The sequence below is a fragment of the Opisthocomus hoazin genome, chromosome 6 (assembly GCF_030867145.1).
Source record: "Opisthocomus hoazin isolate bOpiHoa1 chromosome 6, bOpiHoa1.hap1, whole genome shotgun sequence".
NCBI lineage: Eukaryota > Metazoa > Chordata > Aves > Opisthocomiformes > Opisthocomidae > Opisthocomus > Opisthocomus hoazin.
Window position 1 is genome coordinate 29834647 of NC_134419.1, and position 24382 is coordinate 29859028.

Sequence of the window (24382 nt, forward strand, 5' to 3'; positions counted from 1 at the left end):
CAAAAAGCATACGGCCTTAAGTTGGAGCTTCTTATCTGTTCCAACTGCACACGTGCACAGTTCATCATCTGAACACTCAAGGCTCAAAAGAGAAATCACTCACACTGATTTGGCCTGGTTTTGTTCGACACGAAGAGCAAAAGACACAGTGAGCAAAAGAAAGGTAAAAACCCCTCTAAATACTTCCACGAAGTCCTTTACTTACAAGTTATTTGGGCCATTTAAATGAAACAGCCCCTTGCTTTCTTGGTAAATCATCCACTTCGAGTGACCACTAAAAATATCTGATGCACACTTCAGTAAACACGAGTAGTCAAGTTCAGATTTCCAAAGCAACTGCTGTTCAACGAGCAACCACGAGCTGACACACTTTGTGTGCGCTACTTTAATGCTAAAAAATGCTTCACGCTCCTCTATTTCTCTAATAATTACGAGTTTAAGTCTTGCACAGCAAAGAAGATGAAGCTTCCCATTTAAATATTTTATACACACTTATCTTCCACCAAAAGTGGAAAGAACTGTTATTTTACTGCAGCCAGTAACAATCTAATTATTGCTACATTAGACACAAAATGCCAAATCTGAACTGAGACACTTTTGAGGGACTAGTGAAAAGGATGTACTAATGTTCAGACTACACTTGCTAATTTAAAGGCTTAAACACAGTCCCTGGACTTCTCTACAACTTTCAGCTGTCCCCAGTTCAAACAAAGATCTTGCTGGCAGAGCTGGATGCCATAGGCTGAAACTGTTCATCTGGTGGACTGTAAGCTTCTCAAGGTCAGGTGCTGTCTTCAACGGCACACGTAACGGGGCAAACATATATTCACCAACAAGTCTGACCTCACTGCCTGGATCAACAGAGCCCCTTAACTGGGGCTTGCAGTCTCTGAAAATCATACTTTCAACCTACTCTGTTTTATAGGAGTTAGACACAGTCTGGACAGACCAAACGTGACTTAGGTTATTTGTCTAGATGCTTCAGAAGTGATAAAAAAGCAAAGCAATATCCAAAGAAGTAGGTGATCAGTGATCAATACAGACCCACATGGAAAACAGACTTCTGTATTCCTCACGAGTGAAGCGGGAGGAGGGAAACTTTGTTGCACATTAAATCATTTGCAGGTAAGTCACCTGTTTTCCTTTTTGATACAATCTTCCCCAGTAATCATATTCAGTTTTCCCTCCATGACATTCTCCTCTAAATTGGTTCTGATTCTTGCAGACAAGGCAAACTTCTAAATTTATTATTAATCTGCTGGAAAGGATTTTGCTTAAGGTGGAGTACAGGTAAGACTACAGGCTCCCTTCTGAACACCACGGCCTCTGGTAAGACAGGGTAATGGTCTTGTACTGCATTGGTATTAAGGGAAAGTGAAGTAGTACCTGCGAGTATCTGAATAGAGAAGGTGTAGAAGCTTCTACTATGTTCAGTGAGTTTCATGATGTCCTGGAGAAACTATTGATAGCAAAAGCTAGAGTCTACATATTGCACTGTGTCTTCCAAAGTTCCCAGATTATTCCACACCCCTACCAATGTGCAATAAAGGGCATGTAACATAGTCCTGACTTTTCTAATTGATTTGCTTTCAGAAAGCTCTTTAACTATCTGTAACTTCAAGTCAGAAAACAAGATGCAAGAGAGATCGGTACTCTAGGATCACCTATGCAGCACCACCTACAGACCAGTTATGAAGGAGTAAGAGACTCTAAATTAAGTGAGGCTGGGCAAGGCACTGTAATTTCACTGCTTGCTTAGTTATGGGAAAAGGAGAGCAGAGGTTGGAGATCATGGTTGCTTGAGGCTTCTCTTCTTTACTGACCCACTGGGGCCTTCATATTGCAATAACGGTCCAGTATGTACTACCCCAAAACTTAACTGGAGACAAATACCAATGTGCATATCCTTAAGTATGCCAAAGTTTAAGTGATCAGAAAGTCAAAAGGTGTCAGATTCTGGACCAGATGCCCACACAGGAATTTTAGATGGAACCTCGGAACACAGAAGAGGGCCAGGCAGCTCAGTTTAAGGTTGCTTTGGACTTTCTTTTGCTCAGCTCCTTACCTACCAATAGCCCTGTCAGCTAAGTCCTTAAGAGGATGTCTGCCTTACTCCAAGGAAACACAGGATCTCAACAAGCCTTCCAATAAGAGCACCTTATACCTACACCCTGGCAGAATGTTATGTAGTGGGAGCAATTGTGGCTGAGTTCCCCTGCCATGTCTCCTCACAGACAGCTTTCTGTGACAGAGGACAGAGGAAAGAGGAGGCACAAGGGTTATTCCTTCATGGAGGCAGAGCCTGGAGATTTTATTCTTTTAAGGGAAGGATGGACATGCTCTCCTCTCTGCTGCTCCAAAAGTATCTTTTAGCAGAAGAGGATGACAAAGAGCAGCTCAGCGCTGTCTGGACCAGAAGGCCTGTTGTGAAAGTGACACTCTCTGTGCATGCCTCGAAACAAGCTTGTTGCCTTCCGCAGTTGCAAAAAGGTGGTAGAGCCAGTGGCTGGAATAGAGAAATTAGCAACAGAAGTGCTTCCAAATGCCTTTCCATTCAGATTTTGGTCAGTGTTCTTCAATGTAGCCTCAAAACATGGATCTTTGACATATTTTGTTAGCACACACCCAAGATCTATCATCCACTGAGAAAGCAATTAAATCACCGACAGTGGAACAGCAGAAAAAGAAACTGGGAGATGAATGACACAAACACCACAGTTTGCTTTGTAACCGAACAGTTCACATTCTTCACAGCATCAAGCTATAGTGACATTCCTACCTGTATTACATGTGAATCAGATATCCAGCTGCTAAACAGAGACTGCTATTTTAGAAAAATGTTTTCAGGCGCCAGAAAGTCAGATTATGGTAACTTATTACATATGAATGCAATAGAAAACCAGACTTTTGTTAAATTACCTGCCCCTCTCCAGTCCTCTCCCCATTTTTGCTGGTCTATTGTTTTAAAATGATGTTACTTTTTTTTTTCAGGAAATAAAGCGTTAACAAAAGAAAAGCAAAGATTCCACAAGAGATCATTAATGACTATCATCTGTAGGGAACATGAGCAAGCAGCTGTCAAACCATGCCAGCAAGACACAAGTCTCACTGGGACTGTACAAGCAAGTTTCTCCAAAATGTTAGTTCCGCATCCAATCCCTAATTTCACTACTTCTTCTAGAAATTTAGAGAAACTAAGTACAAACTTCACTCTTCCTCAATACTAGAAGCAGCAACAATACTTCTACTGGTTCAGTCACAATCACAAAGCAGATCTAGGACACAAAAAAAAAAAAAAAGACCAAAACTGTCTAAAGATACAATGGCAAAGCTAGAGCCCAACTCTATGTTAGTGAGTTATAAATGCACACAGTCCAAAACCCAACAAAACGGGAAAACACCATTCAAAATATTCTACACGCTTGCTCCACACCGGAGAGCAGAAAACAGAACATTTCTAACACAACAAAGCATGTTCTGACTAGCTGATCGAACTGCCCTTCATAGACACCGACACACCACCTACACGTCGTTTAGAACTTTAGCCATCCAACTCAAAACCATATTATCACCGCACCAAAATCTTACAGCTAAGAACAACTCAAGCTCGGCTTACCAAGCAACTCCTTACAGCCTTTAGTACCAAACCAGGCAACTTTAAGCTAAACTCAAAAAAACCTCAGTCAGATTCTGATGGTTTGTCATGAACACTACGGTACAATGCTAAAATGCTAGGATCTTTTTTTTTTCAGGGTAGTGGGAGCCAAGATTGGTTGAGATGCCAAGTGTTAATGCAAACCTGGGTTAGAGATTTATAATTTAAATGCATCCTTTGATAGAGTCTTGTGTTTCAGCCATCCGTTTATATGCAAAAGCAGTTCAGCAGAGGAAACAAAGGAAGGCTCTAAAAAAAAGTTTCACCAGCAAGTTCTCCATTACTTTTTCCCCTGCATGCAAGAAAACAACCCTTAGAGGGATGTGGTACATACCTTGAGGGTGAGGTCGACGGTAGCGGGAGAAACTGGAGTTAGGCTGGAGCTCTGTTGTAGAGTCTCCCTCCTAGGGAGGGGAAGGGTGTGGGGCAGGGGCACCTGAAAGGCAGGCAACACACATCACATTCTAACTACATCTACTGCAAAAGCCCCAGAAAAGCAAAGCTCAAGCTTTATTAATGAGCTACAATTTCTTCAAGGCTTGAGCATTTGGCAGGGAGAAGGTGAAAATTTGGTAGGCGGGGAAAGGCCATTCAGCAGGTGCTGAGATGCTTCTCACCTCTCTTTAAGAGGTTGAAGACTAAGGTTCTGAAGTGTTCATGTCTTCTGCATAAACAAATACCAAGTTTCTGCTTTGGGATTTAAAGTACCATTTCAGTTTACTGATATGCAAAAATTCTTCCCAAGCCAAGACTGTCCGCCTGTGTACCAATACAGTACATGGGGCTACATGACCTTGAGGTATGAGATGCTGTTTCTGAACAGAGAAAGCTATAAACCTCCAAAGTCACAGGACCATGAAACAAACCAGAACAGATTTGCCATCCAATAACTGAATTCAGTTCTCTTCTCTTTCAAAAGATGTGAAACTTAAGGAAATAAACTTGACATAATGCTATTGCTATCTTCGCCTAAGACAAGACTGATGGATTTCCCAGAAGCTGTAAAAGAAATGTATCAAAAATACTGCAGTGGCCAGTCTATTGCTTCCCCAACCTCTTTCTCCACTCAAAACACAGGACTTTCACTGGGTGAGGCTAAACCAAAAGACACAAAGATACTGAAGCTCTGAAGCAAGTGATAGCACAGATCCTTTGTGGCCAGGAGCCCCTGTTTCCCGTGTTGGAAATCCAACATGCCACAGGGGAGCAAACACTAACATCATCAACACAAAATAATTCAGCCTTCCACACTAACCACCAAAGGCACAAATCACAACACAACCACAAAATCCAGCAGAGGAGTAAATACAACCCGCATTGCTTCAAAACTGCATCAAAGGATGCTGCAGTAAGCTGAAAAGCATTTCTTAGACGGAATTCACAAGGCATCTTCATAAAACCCTGAGATCCTACTGTATGATTCTTTCTTCCCCCAATCAACAAGTGATTCAACTCTGAGCTAATTCTATTTCTGCCACTCAAACAACAAAAATCACAAGATCCAAGTTCCCTGAAATCCTGGCACACTCAAGACAAACTTGATTTTGCTACAAGTCACAACTCAGCTGGTCCTCTCAATCACTACACCACACTCACAGTCAGTATCTCTGGCTTCAGAACGACTGCAATCATCTCATCTCCATAGCAACTGAACAACTGGAAGCTTGCTGTCTGCTTTCAGAAACCATTAAGCTGCTCCCTTCACATGCAGCTGCTGTGATTTCAGGCTACAGTTCAAAATTGCTTTGCTGCTAAAAGTCTTTCTTCAAACTCACCTACAGAGCTTTGCTACTGTTACCAGCTCCAAGTCCCAACTGCTGCTGAGACCACACTCCCTCATTATGCCTATCTTGTCTTTTTTAGGATTGTCCCTAGAAACATCTTTTCCACTTTCCATGCTCTTTAGCTCATTGTAGTTGTTCAAAAGACAAGAAAATTCATGAAGAATTCCAGAACAGATAGTAATCAAACCAAATGTCCTTCTGAATAAGATTACTGCTTAATGCACAGCTAGTTAACATGAAAGAAACTCTAGTGACTTGTTTACTGAAGGCACTATTTTGTGCTTTAAAGAAGTGTGAAAATATTTTCTTGTCTTCAAAGTCAAGACCATCACTGCAGCAGACTTACGTTCGTCACCAAAGTCTCCTCCATTTTTGTACTGCTAGTAGCCACTGTGTTAGGATGAGAAGAAGGTGTAGTGTAGTCTGTTACAGACTCCTGTGAAGAAAAATAATTCCATTAAAATTATCTCCCTTACCTAAATTAGATTTAAATTTCTTGGACAGATGTCAGCCTTTCTACAGGCGGAGTTCACCAAGCAACAGAAGATCAGAATTTCACATCAGTTTTTTCTCAGAAGGCATGTCCAGAAATCCTTATTGCTGAATTGTTACTGAGGTCAGAAAAATTCTTGGGAGATTACAGTTTGCCTCATGACCTCGCAATGTACATCTGGAGACAAGTCAAGATACAGACTGTAAAGCAAGAATATACGGAGTGATGTACTGGCTGGGCACTAGGCATACTGAACTGTGGTGCTGTAGCCAATTATCATTTGTCATCCAAGATGCTTTCGCCACCTGTAGGCACTTTCAGCTTATACTTTAATTTTTAAAAAAGCTGAAAGATTTCTGTAGCCTTAAACGAATACAGAAAATTCTTGGGTAAACCTATGACAAGCAAGGCCCTCCAGATTAAAATGAACATATAAGGATGGTTGCAATTTGCAAAACAATTTTCTTGCCTTTAAGTCTTGTCTCTGAAAGTCACAAGACTCAGTGTCTCTGGATAGTGAAGTCCACCTCCCAATTTTTGCACTGGGCAGCGATTTCAAGGAAGAGGACTGAAATTTCCAGTCTGCCCAGAGGCTTTCCTTGAAGCTTATTTGTTACAGTTAAGTGCACCTTATTCAATGAACACTGTAGCTGTAGCCAGTGACTATAGCAGCTGTAGGTATTACACTGCCCGATGTAAGCGTCTCACTCGTAACACTGCCAGCTCTCTAGAGCATTACCTCCAACGAACACAGAAGGCACCGGTACTTCTGTGAAGCCATGCTGAGCACTATTTTTCAGTTCTTGTCACTTGATGCCTGAGTGTATTCTGGACAGGCAAACAGGTGTTCTCAGAACCTGAACCAGGGACTTCGTTAGATAAATGGTGTGACCCTGAATTAGCCAAGATCCACTCTTTAGCAAGCACTGTAGACTCCAAAGTTGTACATGTTTGAAGCACAGAAAAGGCTCTATCGTTTTTAAAGAACCAAACACCAAGAAGGAACTGAAGGACAAATTAGCAGCAGAACTGTTGATGAGTGCCTGGACTTGAAACAGATCATGATTTTGAAGGCATGAGCCACATATGCTTGTTTAATTGCATCCAGCCAGCATGACAAACTATTAAAAAAGTGCACGCTCAGTTTACTCCTCAAGCCTATGGCAACACCTCCTAGAAGAGCAATTAAAGCATCAAGAAACTAACTGGCAAATAACAAAGATTCTTCCTTAGAAGGATAAGCTCATTTTGGTAAAAGACTAGGGCAACAAGCTAAACCATAATGGGGCGAGAGGACATGATGTGCACATTGACTTATTTTTGTATTAATGAGGAAACGGAGAGAACTATTTTATCCATTCAGTTATTTCCTTTATTTGTTAAACTTGTGAAATACAAGATATACTATGTTTCCCACAATCCGAACTACCAAACTGCAAGTTGCACATTTATATTTGATTCCAACTGGCAACCTTAACTTGGGTAGAACCAGGTAAGCACACAAGGCTGCTTTAATCACAAGGTCCTTCTATTGAAGTAATTAACTGGATTATCTTTTTTTTTAAGATGCTTTACTGCATAAGAGGAAGTTTTTAATTAACATTATTAAAATTCCTCCAAGATTTGGATGCAAATTTTACAAGGTCTCAGGACTAAAGTTCCTAACAAAAGAAAAATAGATCAAGACTATTGCTAGCTGTCTCACTTTGAAAACTTACAGCACAAAAAAAGCTTTTTCACTAGAATTAAAAACAAACCACCATGTCAACTCTGGTGCCCTTAGAAGTATATGGGAAATGTCGAACCATCCTACAAGAGCGAGTTACATGCCAAACATGCAGATTAGACAATGCTTTAGCCATAAGAACACCACTCCAGAAACTGCAGGTTAACCACCATCCTTCATTTACTGGTATATTGAGTCTAAGAAGCTGTTAGATGTGGCTTGTCATCATAAGCTTTTGCAATTCAATTAAAGTGATTCTCCTGTACCACTATCTTACTGAAGAAACCAACTGATTACTTTATTATAAACTAGCAACAGTAATAATAGCAAGTGCAAAAAGCTGTACATGCTTTTTTTGAATTATCTACAAGTATTTTATACCTGAAGAAGAAGAACAGGCAACCTTTTTATAACTACTTTGCCCAAAAAGAAGAGATCACAAAACCCGAAGTGACTTTATGAACAAAAGGATATGGCAGACCTCAGAGTTGACCTTGCTATAAAGGATCAGGGTACCAACGGGCTTAACTCGCTATTTGATTTCTTCCTGAGTTATGTAACTCACTCAAACCAGAGAGTTTGTCAGATACTAAAAATTTATTCTTGAGTACAGCCTGTAACACACAGCTGTTATCAACTACCTGTGCAAACATTTCATTGCCATGTCCACAACCAGGTATTGATCATTTCTGTGATTTGAAAACTACAAAACTTTCGAGATGGTAGGGTAGGGAAAGGCAAGGAGCAAGGTGTCTTACCCAGTTCAGAGACTTACACCATCAGATCGCTTTTACTCCAAAAATACTGCAATACCCAAGAGAAACAGCTGCAACTGCTTCAGAGCATCATACTTATGTTCTGAATTTAAACATCTCACCAGTATGAGTTAATTTATATTTATACAGTTTCTAAGGTAGAACAGTCTTCTGTGATTAAATGCACATGCTCTTACTAAGATGTTTGTTTTGGGATGGATGGGGTACTCTTAAAAAGCTTCTGTTTCTGAAGGAGGAGTTGGCTTGACTTCTACAAATATTTAAATCACCCAATACACTAAAGAAAGTGTGCTTTCCTGGAAGCTGAGCAGTAGTGTCTGAGAAGGATGTTAACGAGTGTCAAACAGAAATCATTTAGGTTTGCTAAAACTTCAACACCTGACATTCAAACAACAGATTAAATATGTCATCACCTCTTCCCTCACTAATGAGCAACAGAAAGAGTACAAAGACAAGAAGAAAGCAGTTGCCATACAAATCAGTATAGGAACTCCAGGGCCAGAGCGGTGTTTGAAGCCATTTTAAAAGCCACTTTAAAGAGGGGCAAGACTGGTTTACTCCTGCAATATCTAGATGAAGCTTATCTTCTCCAATAAACCTGCAGGTTGTTGGTTCAACTTCCAGAGAATAAACATGAAATACGACCACCCCTTTGCTAGAAAATTTACTGATGCCCGGGGAACTACTCATGACAAAGGAATTCAAAAAAGCTATCTGGAACTGTTGAGACGGGAATATTTAGGCCTATTATTAAACGCTTCTATTAGCAACCACTTAATGAAGAAACTACCGAGATTTTTCATATCCAGCACAAACCAGAAATTTTCTTTTCACTCTGGTTTTCCCTGCAGAAGACAGAAGCTTGGCGTTTTAATACTTTGGTAGTTCAAAGAACATTGGCAACCCATGTTTAATTAAGGCCAAGAAGGCAAAAAATCCAGACTTCCATTTCCAAGATCTCATACTTTAAAAATCATAGAGGCGCAATTATGCTGATTTTAGTGGAGTTACTCAATATCGAGCCAGCCTGGAGTAATCAGCAAAGATATGTTTCCTATTCCATAGGTGGCTTAGAAGAAGTGCCTCCTCTTATCTTGAGCTCTGGTCAGTGGAGCTTGACAGAGAGCAAGAAAGCATGTGACACACACGCAGTCTCCTTAGCAAATACTTGAGCAACCTGGTGCTCATGGCTCTACACTTCAGATTCTGCATACAAGGAGGACACTTTATCTGTTTCTGGTATTAACATAAAGCATTCGCATCTACTTACAAGATGGAAACTGCCAGGAAGGATGAGAAATCCCAGCACTGAATATTCTAACGTATTTGCCATTGCACTCAAAATCAAATTTGCAGTTACCATGTCAGACACAAATCTCCTCCTTAACACTTGCTCTGTAACACTACTTCATTGAGGTAGCATCTTCTGCTTGTATGACACCTTGGCAAAAAACTACCAGAATTACCTTCTTTTATGTTCTTTTTCCAACTGCATGTGACAAAGATAAATTGTGAGTGATCAGCATTTCAAATTCTTCAGTTATTAACCTAACTTTTGCAAAAGATCAGTTGTCCTAAATGGCATCACAAAAATTCTGCTTAAGACTAGGAAAAGGCAGATTGAAACAGCATGCAACAACCTCGAGTCGAAACTCATAAAACTGCTTTACAAACGTACAAGAAGCATTTTTCCTTTACCAAAGCAGGTGTAACTATTAGCTAGTAGCTACTCAAACTGCATGGTATCTTTACATTTGAGAGATGACAACCATAGTTCTTACTCAAGACACAAAGCTGCGATAGTGAAGGCAGCCCCCACACAGGTCCTTAGGCAAAAAGGAGTGCCTCTTTGGATGTTTTTCCACCAGTGCTATCGATGCACCACAGCTAATAACTGAGCTGTGGAACAGTGAATCCCGACAGCAAGTCATCATCTCACTGCTGAGCAGTTACAGAGAAATCAGGGGAGCTCCACACAGACAACTATGATGAGTCCTCAACATCCTGAGTGAGTTCTGCAAGGGATATTTTGACAATATCCAAGCCAACAGGAGCTGACAAAGAGACCCTTTAAGTAACCTGAATGAGCCTTATCCAAGGCTTTAGCTCATTCCTAGTTTAGAGATTTCTTTTTTCCACAGAACAGCACTTAATTCACAGCTTCAGGTCATCCATGCACTCGACCAACAATCGCGACACACTACTTCACTCCAGTTACATACGAGTGCTTGACTTTCAGCAGAGATCACATATATGAGTTTACAGAATTCGCCTATACCAGCCTCCAGTGCCACTCTCCACAGCAAGGCTCAGGACAGAGTTTTTACATCCGTAAGGCAGCAAAAAAAGGTTAAAAACTTCCAGGCTGATCTCTGTACAGGGGTATGACAAACAACATGTCTCTACATCACTTCTAGAGAACTGTTTAATTCAAGCAGTATGTATCATATCTGCTATTCAGTCAGCTCTGCTGTCCAGGTAACTACCACCAGCAGGCAACCAAGTATCAATTACACCACTGTAACATTATTTTACACAGAGCACTCGGTAATTTCTCAATGTTTTTCTTACCTTTGTGTTTGTTCCAAACTCTGGAGCAGAGACAGATATCATCGTTCCTATTTCCGTGCTCAGTTCACTTGCTGCTTTGGTTTCCTTTGTAGTGACAGGTTCTGGACTTCTGACAGAGGTGGGAGATGGCTTCTCCTGTCCCTCGGGCTCTCCCTGTTGACCATCCTTCACCTTCCTGTTCTTTAAAGAACGCTCTTTCCCAATAGGACCAGGTTTATACTCTTTGTTTTCTACTGGACTCAAGTCTGGAAGCTAAGTTAATGTTAACTTGTCAGTGATGTCTTCCCCTCCATGTCCTATCCCACAAGAATATTCTAACATGCTTAAAATAATTTTGTTTAAATCTAACAAAGTTTTCCTGAAGGGTAAGCATTTTCTAACAAATAAGTCATTTGAGACTTTAAAGTTAGTGATACGTACTTGAAGTGCATTCATTCTGAACATTAAGAATCTAAACCACTGTTTTCAAGCAATACACGTTTTACGTGAAGTGGCAGAGTTCAACGACAATAAGATCTAGTTAAAACCCACAAGAGGAATCCAGCCTGACTCTCCTTACAAGAAAAGCATAAAAAAAAATATAGAAGCCACAAGACTTCAGATAGATACAGGTTATTTCAATTTTCAGAGAATCAGGATTTTACAGGGCCCCAGGAAACTAGAACAGAAGACTCTACCTTCATTTGAAGCTATCTCGATGTGTGGATGTTAGCAGCATGTTTCCCTAGGAATTAAGCACTAAAGGGATATCCAGCAAAAATAAAACACCTACATGCAAGTGCTGTGTTATATTGCAGACACCAGAGCTGGAATAACTGCTGCAATTCACTAGTTCCTGTTCGTGCAGCTGAATTAAAGCAGAATGAAGGGCCTCAGGGACCATGAATGCTCTGCTGTTTACATAGCCATATCTCTTCTGGCTGAGACTACTCAGCCCATTTCACTACTGAGCAGCACAAAGATTCCTTAAAGGCAGTCCTTAAAATCCTATTCCTTAAGCTTTGATAGTGGAAAGACAGAAGGTATTGTCTCTGTAAATACAAGCCAGCTGCTTTCCGCAGTAGACAACAAGGCTTTACAACAGAATGCCTTTGGGAGGGTGGAGTTTCCCCAAAGGTATCTGGCACCCTCAGGAGGCCAGCAGAGACTAGCTTTCAGAGGGAAGGAAGAAAACAAGCGCAGAAACAGATGCCTGAGCTCTCCAATGCAGCAGTTAGGAACATCAGATCCATCTCACCCCAAATATTTTTTGCTCTAACAGTTTACAGAGGTAGAAACTCCTCCAGACACTTTAAGGTCGCATTTAGAGAGGTAAACTGCTTTGTTTCAAGTACGGTTCTCTTACATTGCCCATATTAGTTCAACAATATCAACCTCTAACCCTGAACATAAGTTTGTATTTTGGCTTCATAGCAAATATCACCACGGGAGTGGTGGGTGGGTAGAAATTGTTTGTTGGGATTCTTTGTCATCAAGACAGTTAAAGGACTACAGCCTTCTCCTTCAGAAGAGCACACAAAAACGTTCATCTCCAATGAATTTACCATTTAGTCACACATTTGTCTTTCCACAATATCTACAGGAGTCTTGAGAGCTACAACCAAGCCAAAAAAAAGGAACTTTCTGCAAACTGAAGTAGACTCTTTCTCTCTCTCTATTTAACTTTGGAGTTCAGGATCTTTAAGTGATTTCACAGGGGTTGTTTTAGGCATGCTGCTAGTATATCTGAGATACGGGCTTTGAACATGCTGGGTTACTGGAGTTCGCCAGCAATATTAACTACTGCGTATTTCTTTGCTATAGGGGTTTTATATTTTGCAAAAACCCCATGAACTGCAGCATACCCACTGAGTGCCTCATGCAGCAGAAGTTAAAGTCATTCTAAATGTGATTGCACTTTCAGATTTCAGCTTTTTTTGGGAAAAAAGCCCCAAACACAACCAATACAAAGAAACACCCGGTCTTCTAGAAAGAGAAAAGGGCTTTAATTACATCAGGACCACTGCCAAATCTCAGGCATCAAGAGGGACTGAAATAGCTGGTTCTATAAGTGATCAGCCAAGTTTGTCTTCTATAACTACCTGTTTCTGGGAGTAAGCAGCTGGTGCTGAGCATTAGTGATGCACAGATATGTACGCATTGGAGGTGGAAATTACAGGAAAGTACATTTCATTAACATGAAAGATTACCAAGTGTAATCTAAATAACTGGAGAAGAAAATATTACTCCTTGTGAGTGATAACAATGGAAATACAAGATGATGAACGAATGGAGACCCTAAATCTCTGCAGGGTCAGCAATACACTTTTTTTTTAAATTGAAGTAAGTTTGATTACCTATGCAGTCTACCTACAGTAGTTGCAAAAAAATTTAATCATCCAGACATCTATGCCTTTGAATTGGAGACTTCAGATTAGTGGCCCTAACAGTCCTCCCACTTCTCAAAACAACTCTTTTCCTGCAACTTGGTGTACTACACATCTTGGTAATCTGGCTACAAAACTAAGCAAGGCACCATGCATCATTTAGAGGAGGGCAAGGCAGGCACGGTGGCAGGAAGAACTACTGAGACAAGATACAGCCAGGGCAGAAACAGAATGCCCGCTTTAAAACAGCTCTCAAAGCCTGAGTGAAGTAAGATCAAGAGAAAACCAAAAACCCCAAACTATGAAACAAAACCAAAACATGACCATATCCATAGTCTCTCAAAGCAATCACAAATCCATACGCCCATCCCTGCTCTAGCCACATCCCTTGCTCCAAACACAGAGCCAATGGACAGAACTCTGCTGGGCTAGGATGCTGTTTACTTACACTTGCTTCTTGAACTGAATTCCCTATCTTCTCTTCAAGAACGAACTTACTGATCGTTTTATGAAATACAAAAGGGGAATGCAATTTTTATAGGTCTAGTCCTAACCGAATGAGTATTCCAGTATTTATAACCTCTTGCTGGCTGAGCTTCTTTAGGTTTAAAAGTTTATACTAAAGATAAGACATTTTACCTTTTGTGCTTTGATGGGTCCAGCCCGAGGCTGTTTCTGTCTTTGCTCTTTCGGTTCTGGTAGCTTGTCAGTCGACTTCTCAGAAAGTACAGGGCCAACTTCACTGTCACTGCCGCTGGAAGCTGGGGCTCCAAACTGAATAGTTTCTATACCAAGATCGACTCCACCTTCTTGCCCAGGCTTTGTCCCCTAGTTAAAAGGTAAACATTTAACACATTTCCTAAAATTTCTTGATCTGTACAATACCAGTGGTTCAGAAAAAAACACAAAATACTCTCAGCTGAAAACCACCAAAAGGGTACTTTTATATTCTGCCAGCAAAAGTATTATCTGTGACTGCAACAGATTTGCAAGAGTAAACAATATATGAATGCACACTTCCTCTTCCTCAAGTTCCTACTGTTTATACCAGCTCAAGAGTAAACAAAAAAAGCAGCAAACAAATATGTAAACAAGATCAAGGCAACGAACTGGTAGAGAAGGGGGAGAGAGACAAGTGCAATTTCAAAATTCCAGATCCAGGTTCACAACACTCTCCTGAAAGTTCAAAAACTAGTGTTCAATTCAAGAGGAACAGTAAGAAACTAAAAAAGATTTCCAGATCTCCTTATGCAGTTAAAATGGTCTTCTCAAAGAGTTAAGTCATATTCTTACAGTTCAAAACTATAAAGTCAAAACCAAAAAAGCCCAAGAAAACAAAACCACAGGACTTTAAATGTAAAATTTCGGACTACACAAATTACATGGGATAAGAAGAGCTAAGACAGTTAGAAAGCATCTACTGCTTTTTATATCTCTGATTTAAAAAGGGACACAAAAAGCACTTAGTTCCTTGGAGACACCCTGTTTCTGTCTACATTACTGAACTATACACAAATGTTCGCATGCAAATTAGGCATTATTTTTACTTTAAAATGCACTAAATAACAACTATCAATAGAATCTGTGAATGGCTGAGATTTTATTAAGAGAATAGTTTTTCCATGCTGCAGTCATAAAAGCACTAGCCCGTATCCTCTGTTTCTGAACTATCTCCCAACTTCACAGAATTCTACACATACTAGTTTAAGTATGTGCATGCCAGCATACATGGATAATCTTCACCCAATCCCAACGAGAGATGATTTTGGAAAGATTCACATATAACTGCTCTTCTTGCCTCCATTCTTACCTCTGGAGATGAAGCTGAACCAAAAGATGTCAAAGGCTTGTTCCAAGCACTGACTGAAGGTGGTTGAGGTGGGCTAATGGGTCCCACTGGCAATTAAGAAAAGAGTGTTAAAAAAAAAACAAACCCAAAACCCAAAGTTGTTAAATGCATTCGACTGAAGTTATCATTTGACTGTGAATTAAATTCTAGATATCTTGATTAAATAAGCTTTGGTTAAGAAACTGTTAACCTGTTCAGCAGTTAACAAAATGCTACCTATTAGCTGCTTTCAAGTGGGGCAATCACCATCTTTGGGAGCATGTCCAAGCCTGACAACACAGACTCCTGAAGGGAGTGACAGCTGCTCATTCGTAGTGAATGAAGAACATGACAACGTAAAACACTGAGTCCTATCATACTGCAAAAATCTCTTTTCCAAGATACTACAAGGCTGCACTTGGGAATACTGCCCTCTAGTCTCTATGCAAAATACATTTACATTCGCAGGTAGAAATAAGACATTAATGGAGAGTACACGCAATCAGCATTCTCTAACTACAATGCCCCAAAACCCTGTCTCAAATCTAGAAGACACCACTTACACTTTTTGGAGATGTCATTCAGAACTGCTGTAGGAGGCACCTTGTTTTCCCATAATTCGGTTCCTAGACCATTGTGAGCCTGAGTGTTTTGCAGAACTTTGCCTGACACTGTGTATTCCGTGCTGGCTGTCCCTCCTGCAGTCTGGTTTTGCTGCTGAACAGAAACCTGTGGCTGACCTGGAGTCTGTGTTGTACACGGAGGCTGTGCCTGAGCTTGTGCTTGAGTTTGTGCCTGCTGTGCAGCTGCAGCTGCTGCCTGTTGCTGCTTTTTGGCAAATCTGGGTGGGAGCTTGGAATTCTGACCTCGGCCTTTTTCACTTGATCCTTTTTTGGTCCAAACCTGTAAGAAGAAATCAAATTTTGTTCTTACAGCTGATAGTCTGTATGGACAAACAATTGTATACTGTGTAGCAGCAAAAAGCAAACTGGTTAAACAGGTCTTACAGAAGGTTCTGTTAGGGGTATTTAACCACAGGAACAATGCTTTATTTCTCATCCATTTTCCTCTTGGAATCAGCTGATATACAAGTAATAGCATAAATCTTTATCACAATATGAAAAATAGTGTTTCCAGTTTGCCAGTTCCACCTGCCTGACAGTGCCCAACCAGGAAGTACGGAATCCTAACATGACTAAGTGAAAATAAATTTCACTTACTAATTCTGAACAACTCAATATTAATACAACTATCTAGCTACACTTGGATGGAAATATAGCTTCTTGGAAAAGAAAATTCTGCACGCTTCACAACATTCTCACTACTGCAAGGAACTCTTTCCCATTATAAATGTTTGTCTTGTACCTGTACTGTTTGTTCTTCCTTCTTTCTGCGCTCTTCATCTTGCAAGCGTTTTTGTTGCTTCTTAGACACCACTTCTGTGAAACCATCATCATTCAAGTTAGATTGGGAGTCTTCAACTACTGTCACTTCAGGGTGATCATCAATGATCACAACACCTACAGAAAAAGGAAAGGTATAGATGCTGCTGTTTTAACAGCCTCAGATGCAGGGCACCAAGCCAAATCTGCTTTAGAGTGGAAGCAATTTCCCCACAGACACAGATGGTGGCCCTGATTAAAGGTAAGCTTCTGCTTGTCAAGTGCTTTGCTGTTGAGTTCAAGACAAGGAGTTAATCTTTAAGAAGTGAAAAACTGGAGGCTCCTGTACCAGACTCTCCAGCAAATAAGAACTGAAACAATCATGAACAGCCTTCCCCAATATTAGCTGTAAGTTTATCAGGGATATCCACTGCCTTTGTTTATGAAGGTTAAGCAAATTATTGGTGTGGTGGAAAATGGTCTGAACAACAGAGTTAAGATTAGGTAATAGAACAAAATTGTTCTTATGTATACATAAAAACACACAATGAGATTTGCCACCTTTGAAAGGCACACTCATTGTTAATTAGATACGCCAAAGGGAGCAATACTCCAGTACACTGGTGTTTAAAAAAATCACCTTTCCTCTTTTGTAAGTTTTCAAACATCTAGCTCTAGATGCAGGAAAGCTAGCAGGATTATAAACTCTTGTCAGCATATTACCAGTACGTACTTGCGTAATTATTTAGATCAAATTGAGACAAGGCATCCACTTTTTCCTTAGGCTTCTTTGGACCAGCCTTAGGCTCTTCTCTCTTTTTGCCACTTGCATCCTTGGTGTTCTTTTGTCCTGCAGCAGTAACACCTCCATCCTCCTGATGTACAGAGTTGCTGTTGGTGGGATCCACACCAGGGACAGTTGCTGTCTGCTCTTCAAATGGCCTGTATTAGGAAAAACAAAAAAAAAAAAAAAAGGGAAAATTCACAACCAGCCACAGAGAACACTCAGGAAGGAGCTAACAATCTAATGCAGATCACATTATAGGGTTACAGGAGCCTACTGTGCAACTTCCTTAGTAGGCTCCAGACTTTTACTTTCAGCTCATCAACGAGCAGAAGCTCAACAGCAAAAGGTGTTCTGGGGACATATCAAACGCCTTGCTGCCAAAAAGAAACACTAGAAGAAGCATAAATTTAAGGTCAACTCTGGAGAGACACCAAAACTCAAGTATGCAGTTCAGAACTCCAGTAAAGTCTTCCATGGAAAAAAACAAAACAGAAGCTTACAGTATGCAACGTGAGCAAATATAAACAAGGTACAATACACTTGCTCCACAAGCTCACATGTCAAAAGCTATGTGAAGCTGTAAGAATCAATTTGCAGCATTCTGACTTTGATGTGGAACCTGAAATACCCAGCTTTTTGCCTTAACATCACCTTTAGCCCAGGTAAAACCTGAACTTAGAACAAAGGAACATGCAAGTACAAGACCCTAGAGTACAGGGTAGGCATCCAATGAAAAAATGTCTTGTCCTGCCTCACACTTGTCAGACTACTGTGCACTGTGGCTATAAAACAGTGGGAAAATAGTAACATTAGATAATTGTCAAGTTTCAATAAATTTTAGCATATAGAGTAATAAAACTTAGTCTCAATGGCAAGTATTTCTCAACTTGCTCATCTATATTAGGTCATTGATCTAAGAACATAAAAAGCAAAATGCAATGCAGCAATCTATGTCTTAAACTGCAAAACTGCTTAACATTTCAGCTTGCATCCAGACCTTGAGAAACAGCTCGACTCAAACAGTTCTGCATTTTTTTTTAACTAGGCTTTTTAACACTGTGCATACATACAAGAATACTCTGCTCTCAGCTCCATGTTTCAAGTGTCTGTAGATAAACAGAAAAAATAGGAAGTACGCATGTGTTTGTCTTATTCTCCTTTCTAACAGTTATTACAAACCTAAAATAACTACTAATCATTTTGAACAACAAGAGGACAACACAAGACTAAGACCATATGTGCTTCTGAACAGAAGCTGGTACTCACCCTCTTTTTCCACTTCTGGGTGGAGGACCACTCCGCCTTTCACTCCTAGGCCCCGTGAAGTTCCTCCCTGGTTTAGCTGGCCCATTGTTGCCACGTCGGTTTTGACGGTCTATGCCAGGCCGTTGACTAGAAAAACTTCTCTTGGCTATTTCCCTTTTTGGGGCTCCAGCGTTTTCTCCTACCTTTGCAGCCGCCTGTGCTGCTACATCTGCTGTTTTCTTCTCATCCCTCTCCCGCCTCTCATTGAAGTCACTGCTTTCTGAGGCTGTTTCCCACTCTTCGTTTGCCTGGTCTGAAGAATTCTGGTTGGACAAGTCTGGTGTCTTACTTCCTGACACATCGATAGCAGTGTTGGAGGGCTCACTAACTGCATTACTAACTGTGGCACTTGTCGATGAGCTGGTTACTGCCTCACTTATCTTTGATGCGGCCTCTCTTTCTTTCAGGCGCCTAAAGCGTGGTGGCTTATCTTGCCTTGGAGGTCGAGCAGGCCTTTGTCTTCGTGGCCTCTCTCTGTTTGGATCAAACTTTCTCTCAAATTTTGGAGGTCTTTTATCAACTGGTATAGGACCGTAATGTTCATTTCTTCTTGGAGGCTCCGCATCTTCTGGTTTAATGATCTCTGTTTGCCTCGGGTTCCACTGATTGTCTCTGTAGGGTGGTCTCCTTATTGTAGATGGACGTGGAGGGCGCCCACCAGGATCCCTGCCACCACGTCTATATATTCCACCTCTGCCACGTCTAGAAGGCTCTCCTTTAGGAAGAAATCCTGGTTTGGGCTTGTTCTCGTCATCTCTTATATACGTTTTTTCTAGGGATCTGTTGTCTACTCTGATATGGTTTTCAGGTTTGAATGACAAGGGCTTTGGAGGTTTCTTGCTATCAGCTCTCTCTTCTCTTTTTGGGTGCTTGCCTTTGATTAGACTGTCTTTGTCTGAAAGCAGCGTGTCACTTGCACTTTCGTGAACTTCACTGTCAGAATCTGTCTCCGACCCATGCTGTCGCCGCCGTTTTGGGATTACTTCAAAGTCGGAACTCTCACTACGAGTTTCACTCTCTTCTCTCTGCCTAACAGGCCCTGAAGGCACGTGGTCTGATCTAGGCTTAGGATCTCTGTAGTGTGGGTACTCTCTGTTGTGGCCCCTACTGCCCCGACCACGTCCTCCGTAAGAACCTCTGTAGCTACGACCTCTGGAATAATACTCCCCACGGCCCCTGCCCCTGTATCCCTGATCTGGGAACCAGTCTCTATCCCTAGCCTCCTTCCAGTATGTCCTAGGTGGTAAGCCAGGCTCTCTTTTGACTGGTCTGGTTTCCAAGCGTGGTTTCTCTACAGCCTCCTTGCTAACAACCTTCTCAGTCTGCTTTTCTTCCTTCACTGCTGTAGATGGCTGCTGAACATGTGGCTGCTGCTGTGCTGCCGGCTGAGCAGGCGGCTGCTGCTGTGCTGCAGGGGGAAGCTGTGGAGCAGCAGGCTGGGCAGCCGGTAGTTGCTGCTGGACTGGAGGTGGGGGTGGCTGAATCGGAGCTTTAGCTGTGGTCTCGGTTTGACTGCTCTCCTGGCTGGCTGGAGTCAGAGCAGCATCCTGGGTTATCTTCTTAGCCAGAGGAGCGCTGCTGGGGGCGGATGTCTCTGGCTCAGCCTGAGGCAGAGGCACTTGAGGTGCTTCCTTTTTGTCAATTTTCTCAGACTTGCTAGGTTTTTCACTAGCTGTCTTTTCTCCTTCTTTCTCCTTCCTCTGCTCACGCTCTTCTCTCTGTTCACGCTCTTCCTTCATATCTCTAAGCACAGGTTTTTTAATAGGACCCGATCTTCTCACTGGTCTATCACCACCTTCATCTCTCCTGCCATAACCTGGCCTAGGACCCCATCTTGTTTCAGACTTCAGTTTAAAAGTTTTTTCAGGTTTTGGTCCTTCTGATGTTCTATTACTGATCAAAATTTCTTTTTTTGGCTTAATCTCAAGTCTCTCAATTGTGTCCTTTGTCTCAATAGGCCTGTTATTTAATTTAGGGATATTCATTGCCGTCTCATTCCTCTGGTCTTCTGATTTCAGAGAGTGACTTGAACCATGGGAAATGCTTCTCTTTAGTGAAGAGTGACTTTCCCCCACAGGCACCAATTCTTCTGGAGAGCTATGTGTAACTGTCTCATTTACTCCTTCAAAATTAACTGCCGTATTAGGTGTGTCAGTTTGCAGAGGTTGTACATCTTCCAAAGGCCTGCTTGGGAACTTTTGTACCTCCACTTCTCCTGATTCTCTGAAAAAGTCTGTCTTTGGATGAGAGTCCAACTGGTTGTGTTCTACAGGATAAGCAGCAGCAGGGACAGCAACTCGTTCTTGCTCCAAGTGTGCCTCAGACCTAAGCAGCAAGCAATTACAAATGTTAGGGTGGGGGGGGAATATTTTACTCATAAAATATATTTACTTAAATAATTTTCTATTTCTATGAAGGATTAATGTCAGCTCAAGGAAATAATGGGTATTAATTTTCACAATGGCTGCCAGTTGCAGAGGTCAGTTTTGTTCTATCCTGATTTAAGAGTCAGCGTCAAATGTACAATTAGCTTTAGGAATCTATTATTGTTAATGGCTATAAATGCAATTTTAAATGGAGCCTCCAAGTTAGCAGGCTAATATCACAAGTATTACCCAGACGGCAGTACAGCAAAAAGAATTATTGGGTACTTCTAAAATGTAGCGGAAGCCTTCCTGACCATTCATCATGCAGCAAAACTCAAAAGTGACTGTCTTGCTTTGTACCACTGTAGTTAACACACCACTTTCAAAACTAATATATATCAGACAGAAGTTCTCTGATATGGGGAGGATGGAGAACAGGACAACACTGCAAAAGTGTTGTACAAACCCGAAAATTCAAAATATTATGGCAATCACCATTCATCAAACTAGGTTAAGGATCCTAAACAAGGGGCAAAAAGTCCTTCAGCACCCCACTACAAAGCAGGCATGTCTTTTGTTTTATACAACAGCGCCAAGTCCACTGCATCCCTCAGCCACAACTCCTTTTAAAGTTTTGTGTGAAGAGCAGCTATAACTCAGCTTAAACTGCATTTTGCAACGTAAGTTACACAGCCAAGCATGTTAAGTATGCATGGCTTGGAGAAGTGACACGCAAGAATATGTAACTCAGGCTTACCTCAAATCGTCAGGCTCTTCTAACACTTTGGGAGGAGAACTAGATTGCTGAGGTTCTGCATGGGGGTACGGGTCGGACCCCCACATCATGCGGGGCTCCGACAAAGGAACAGCGTGCTCTCTTGCTGAGCGAGCTATATGTTCAAATGAATCTGAACTAGTTGCTGACCCCTCTATCTGGTCTCTTCTCATCAGTGGTTTGGGAGGCATAATTCCTGTGACAGATGCAAGTTCAACAATTGAAATCAGTTTAACACAAGCAAAGAAACCTACCTCAAGACAAACAAAGCGTATCAGGAGGTACTGAAGAAAACTATCCTCTCTCCTCCAATCTCCTTTCCTCTGTACCTCCTGTGGTTGAAACTAAATGTCTATTCACTGCCAGCTGACCTAAGAATGACTAAAAAATATTCAGCACTAGTACCCTATACCCTATGCACCAGCAAAAGAAAAGCTGCCTGCTTCCACTACAATGGGATGAACCAGGTCTGTAGACCTGTAAACTTGTGGATGAAGTTTCTGATGAAAGATCTGAACTGCAAAAGGCAAGATGAGTGTACACACAGGTAATTTTTTATTAAGGACTCTGGGTATTTTTTTTTATAACATGTTAAAGAAATTCTACAGTTTTCACTGTCTTTGCTTAGCCTGCCATTTACTCTGTTCTTTCTTTGCACTCATTCACGATACTTAGACAGCTAATGAGCAAGGGAATGGGTATCTCTGTTATATTACATGCCAGACTTGTATTATTTATGCACAATACTTTCCTAACTGCAAGCCACATGGCCATTCCACAAATTAAAAGGGACTTTAGTGCCAAGAATCTGAAAACACAAATTTACTAAGACTTAGTAAGAGGTGCTAATACATAATACAGCAGAATTCCATGTTTTATTTTAGATTAAGAATATAGTATCCAGGGCTAACATGTAATGAAACACAAATGGTAAATACACTATTTTTCTCAGTTCAACCTAACTCATACCAGCTTTAATATCTGTAGCAAAGTAAGGCTTTTGCTGACATTCTGAATACATCCTTAACCGTCACTAACATGCCTGCAATACTGCAGAAAGCTACAATTTTACTTTATAGTCAAAGATATACATTGACACATGACTATCATTTTTCCGGTATTACTAAAATCTATTTTGTCTCAAAACAATGAAATAACACAGTTTTCTTTTTAAAAGAACCCACCCATTTGATGCTACTATACATAGTGTGGTTAGGGAAAGACTTCCATTTCAAAACACAGAAAAAGTTCAGCAGTCAAAAAATGCTGCCAGATTTCACCTGGGTGAATAGGCGGCATATCCATTGCAGGTCTTCCTGACATCATTCGTGGGTCCATGTAAGACTGCATCATAAGCCACCGTGGATCAAAGCCCATTGAAGCTAAATGCTGAGGATGTGGCTGCATGGGCTGGTAAAGGGGCCTATGCTGGGGAGGCGGGACAGGGCCACTGGAAGGCTGCGAGGGAGCAGACGGTGGAAGGACACCTTGTTGTTGCTGCCACTGCTGCTGTTTCATTTGCTCCTGCGTAACAGAAAACAGTATTACACAACTTTTTGTTACGATGAAGAGCAGAATTCAAATAACCCTTAGATACGAGTACAGTTATCTTCAGGACACTAAGCATTCTGAAAATTAATCTCAAACATGCATCAGGATGAGCTTGGAGAAAAGGGGGAAAACCAAACTGGACAATTTAGAATAGCTACAGTTTTGCTGGTGCTCAGCTGAGACACAGAAAGACCTATACTTCATTCATGCATGTCATGAATGCAAAGTGCTCTTCAGGCCATAGGACCAAAGTCCAAATCACATTAGTGAGTGTCACGCCCTTTAAGGAAAAGCTGCAGAAACAATGACCACCAAACTACAGGTTCCCCATAACCACAGGGCTATGCTCTACTTCAGCAACTGATGCAAAAATGGCCAGTTCTCAAAGCCTCTCTTGCCTCCTGCTCACTTACATACTTTGGAAGTGACAAGCAGCATTTCACGCAGAGCAATTCCTGCCAATACTACAGGTCTTACAGAAGCTGGAAAGCAACAACTTCAGCTTTTTGAAACTTCTATGGTCAAGTTCTTGTTCAGAACGAGGCAGAAGACATCATCCTTTTAATGAACTGGTTAGTTACCTGCTGCCTCTGAAATCTTGGTGGCAATGATTTCTGGAACTGCTTAGAATAGCCTGAGGAAACAGCAGGACGAGGCTGAGATCCTGAATCTGGCTCACTCTCATGTGTCACCTGTGAAATTTCTTTCTCATTCCGACCACTATCTTGCCGGGTAAAGACTGTTTGATCTTCTGAAAAAAAACAAAACAAAAAAACCACACAAAAAAATCACCCCACATGTGGGAGACAGGAGTGAATCTTAAACCTATGACATTTCCACCAGAATGTCAGATCAAGGATATTCTAAAATGAAAACAGTCTGCCTTATGGAACGTCAGTCAGTTTCCAAAACCAATAAAGGCAAAAAAAAGTTAAGAACAACCCCTCAAAACAGCACAATTGTTAATACATTTCTCAGCGTCCCTTTTAAACTCAGATACACTGGGTAATCAACCAC

The 24382-nt window shown here is 41.2% G+C and overlaps 1 protein-coding gene across 17 annotated transcripts in view; it reads right to left on the reverse strand.

The window, feature by feature from the left end:
* Positions 1-24382, reverse strand: part of PRRC2C (proline rich coiled-coil 2C) — a 76225-nt gene that overhangs the window by 17256 nt on the left and 34587 nt on the right. For 10 of the 17 annotated variants that reach the window (XM_075422449.1, XM_075422438.1, XM_075422446.1 and 7 more), the window contains exons 13-24: positions 23947-24116; positions 23095-23338; positions 21797-22010; positions 18635-20998; positions 17315-17523; positions 16565-16719; positions 15763-16102; positions 15182-15267; positions 14011-14199; positions 11006-11257; positions 5786-5875; positions 3990-4091 (exon numbers count right to left, since the gene is read on the reverse strand). In XM_075422449.1, coding sequence (XP_075278564.1) covers positions 3990-4091; positions 5786-5875; positions 11006-11257; positions 14011-14199; positions 15182-15267; positions 15763-16102; positions 16565-16719; positions 17315-17523; positions 18635-20998; positions 21797-22010; positions 23095-23338; positions 23947-24116 — 4415 coding nt within the window. The remainder of the gene's footprint in view (positions 1-3989; positions 4092-5785; positions 5876-11005; positions 11258-14010; positions 14200-15181; positions 15268-15762; positions 16103-16564; positions 16720-17314; positions 17524-18634; positions 20999-21796; positions 22011-23094; positions 23339-23946; positions 24117-24382) is intronic. The other 7 variants (XM_075422451.1, XM_075422440.1, XM_075422434.1 and 4 more) reach the window with 4 other exon arrangements.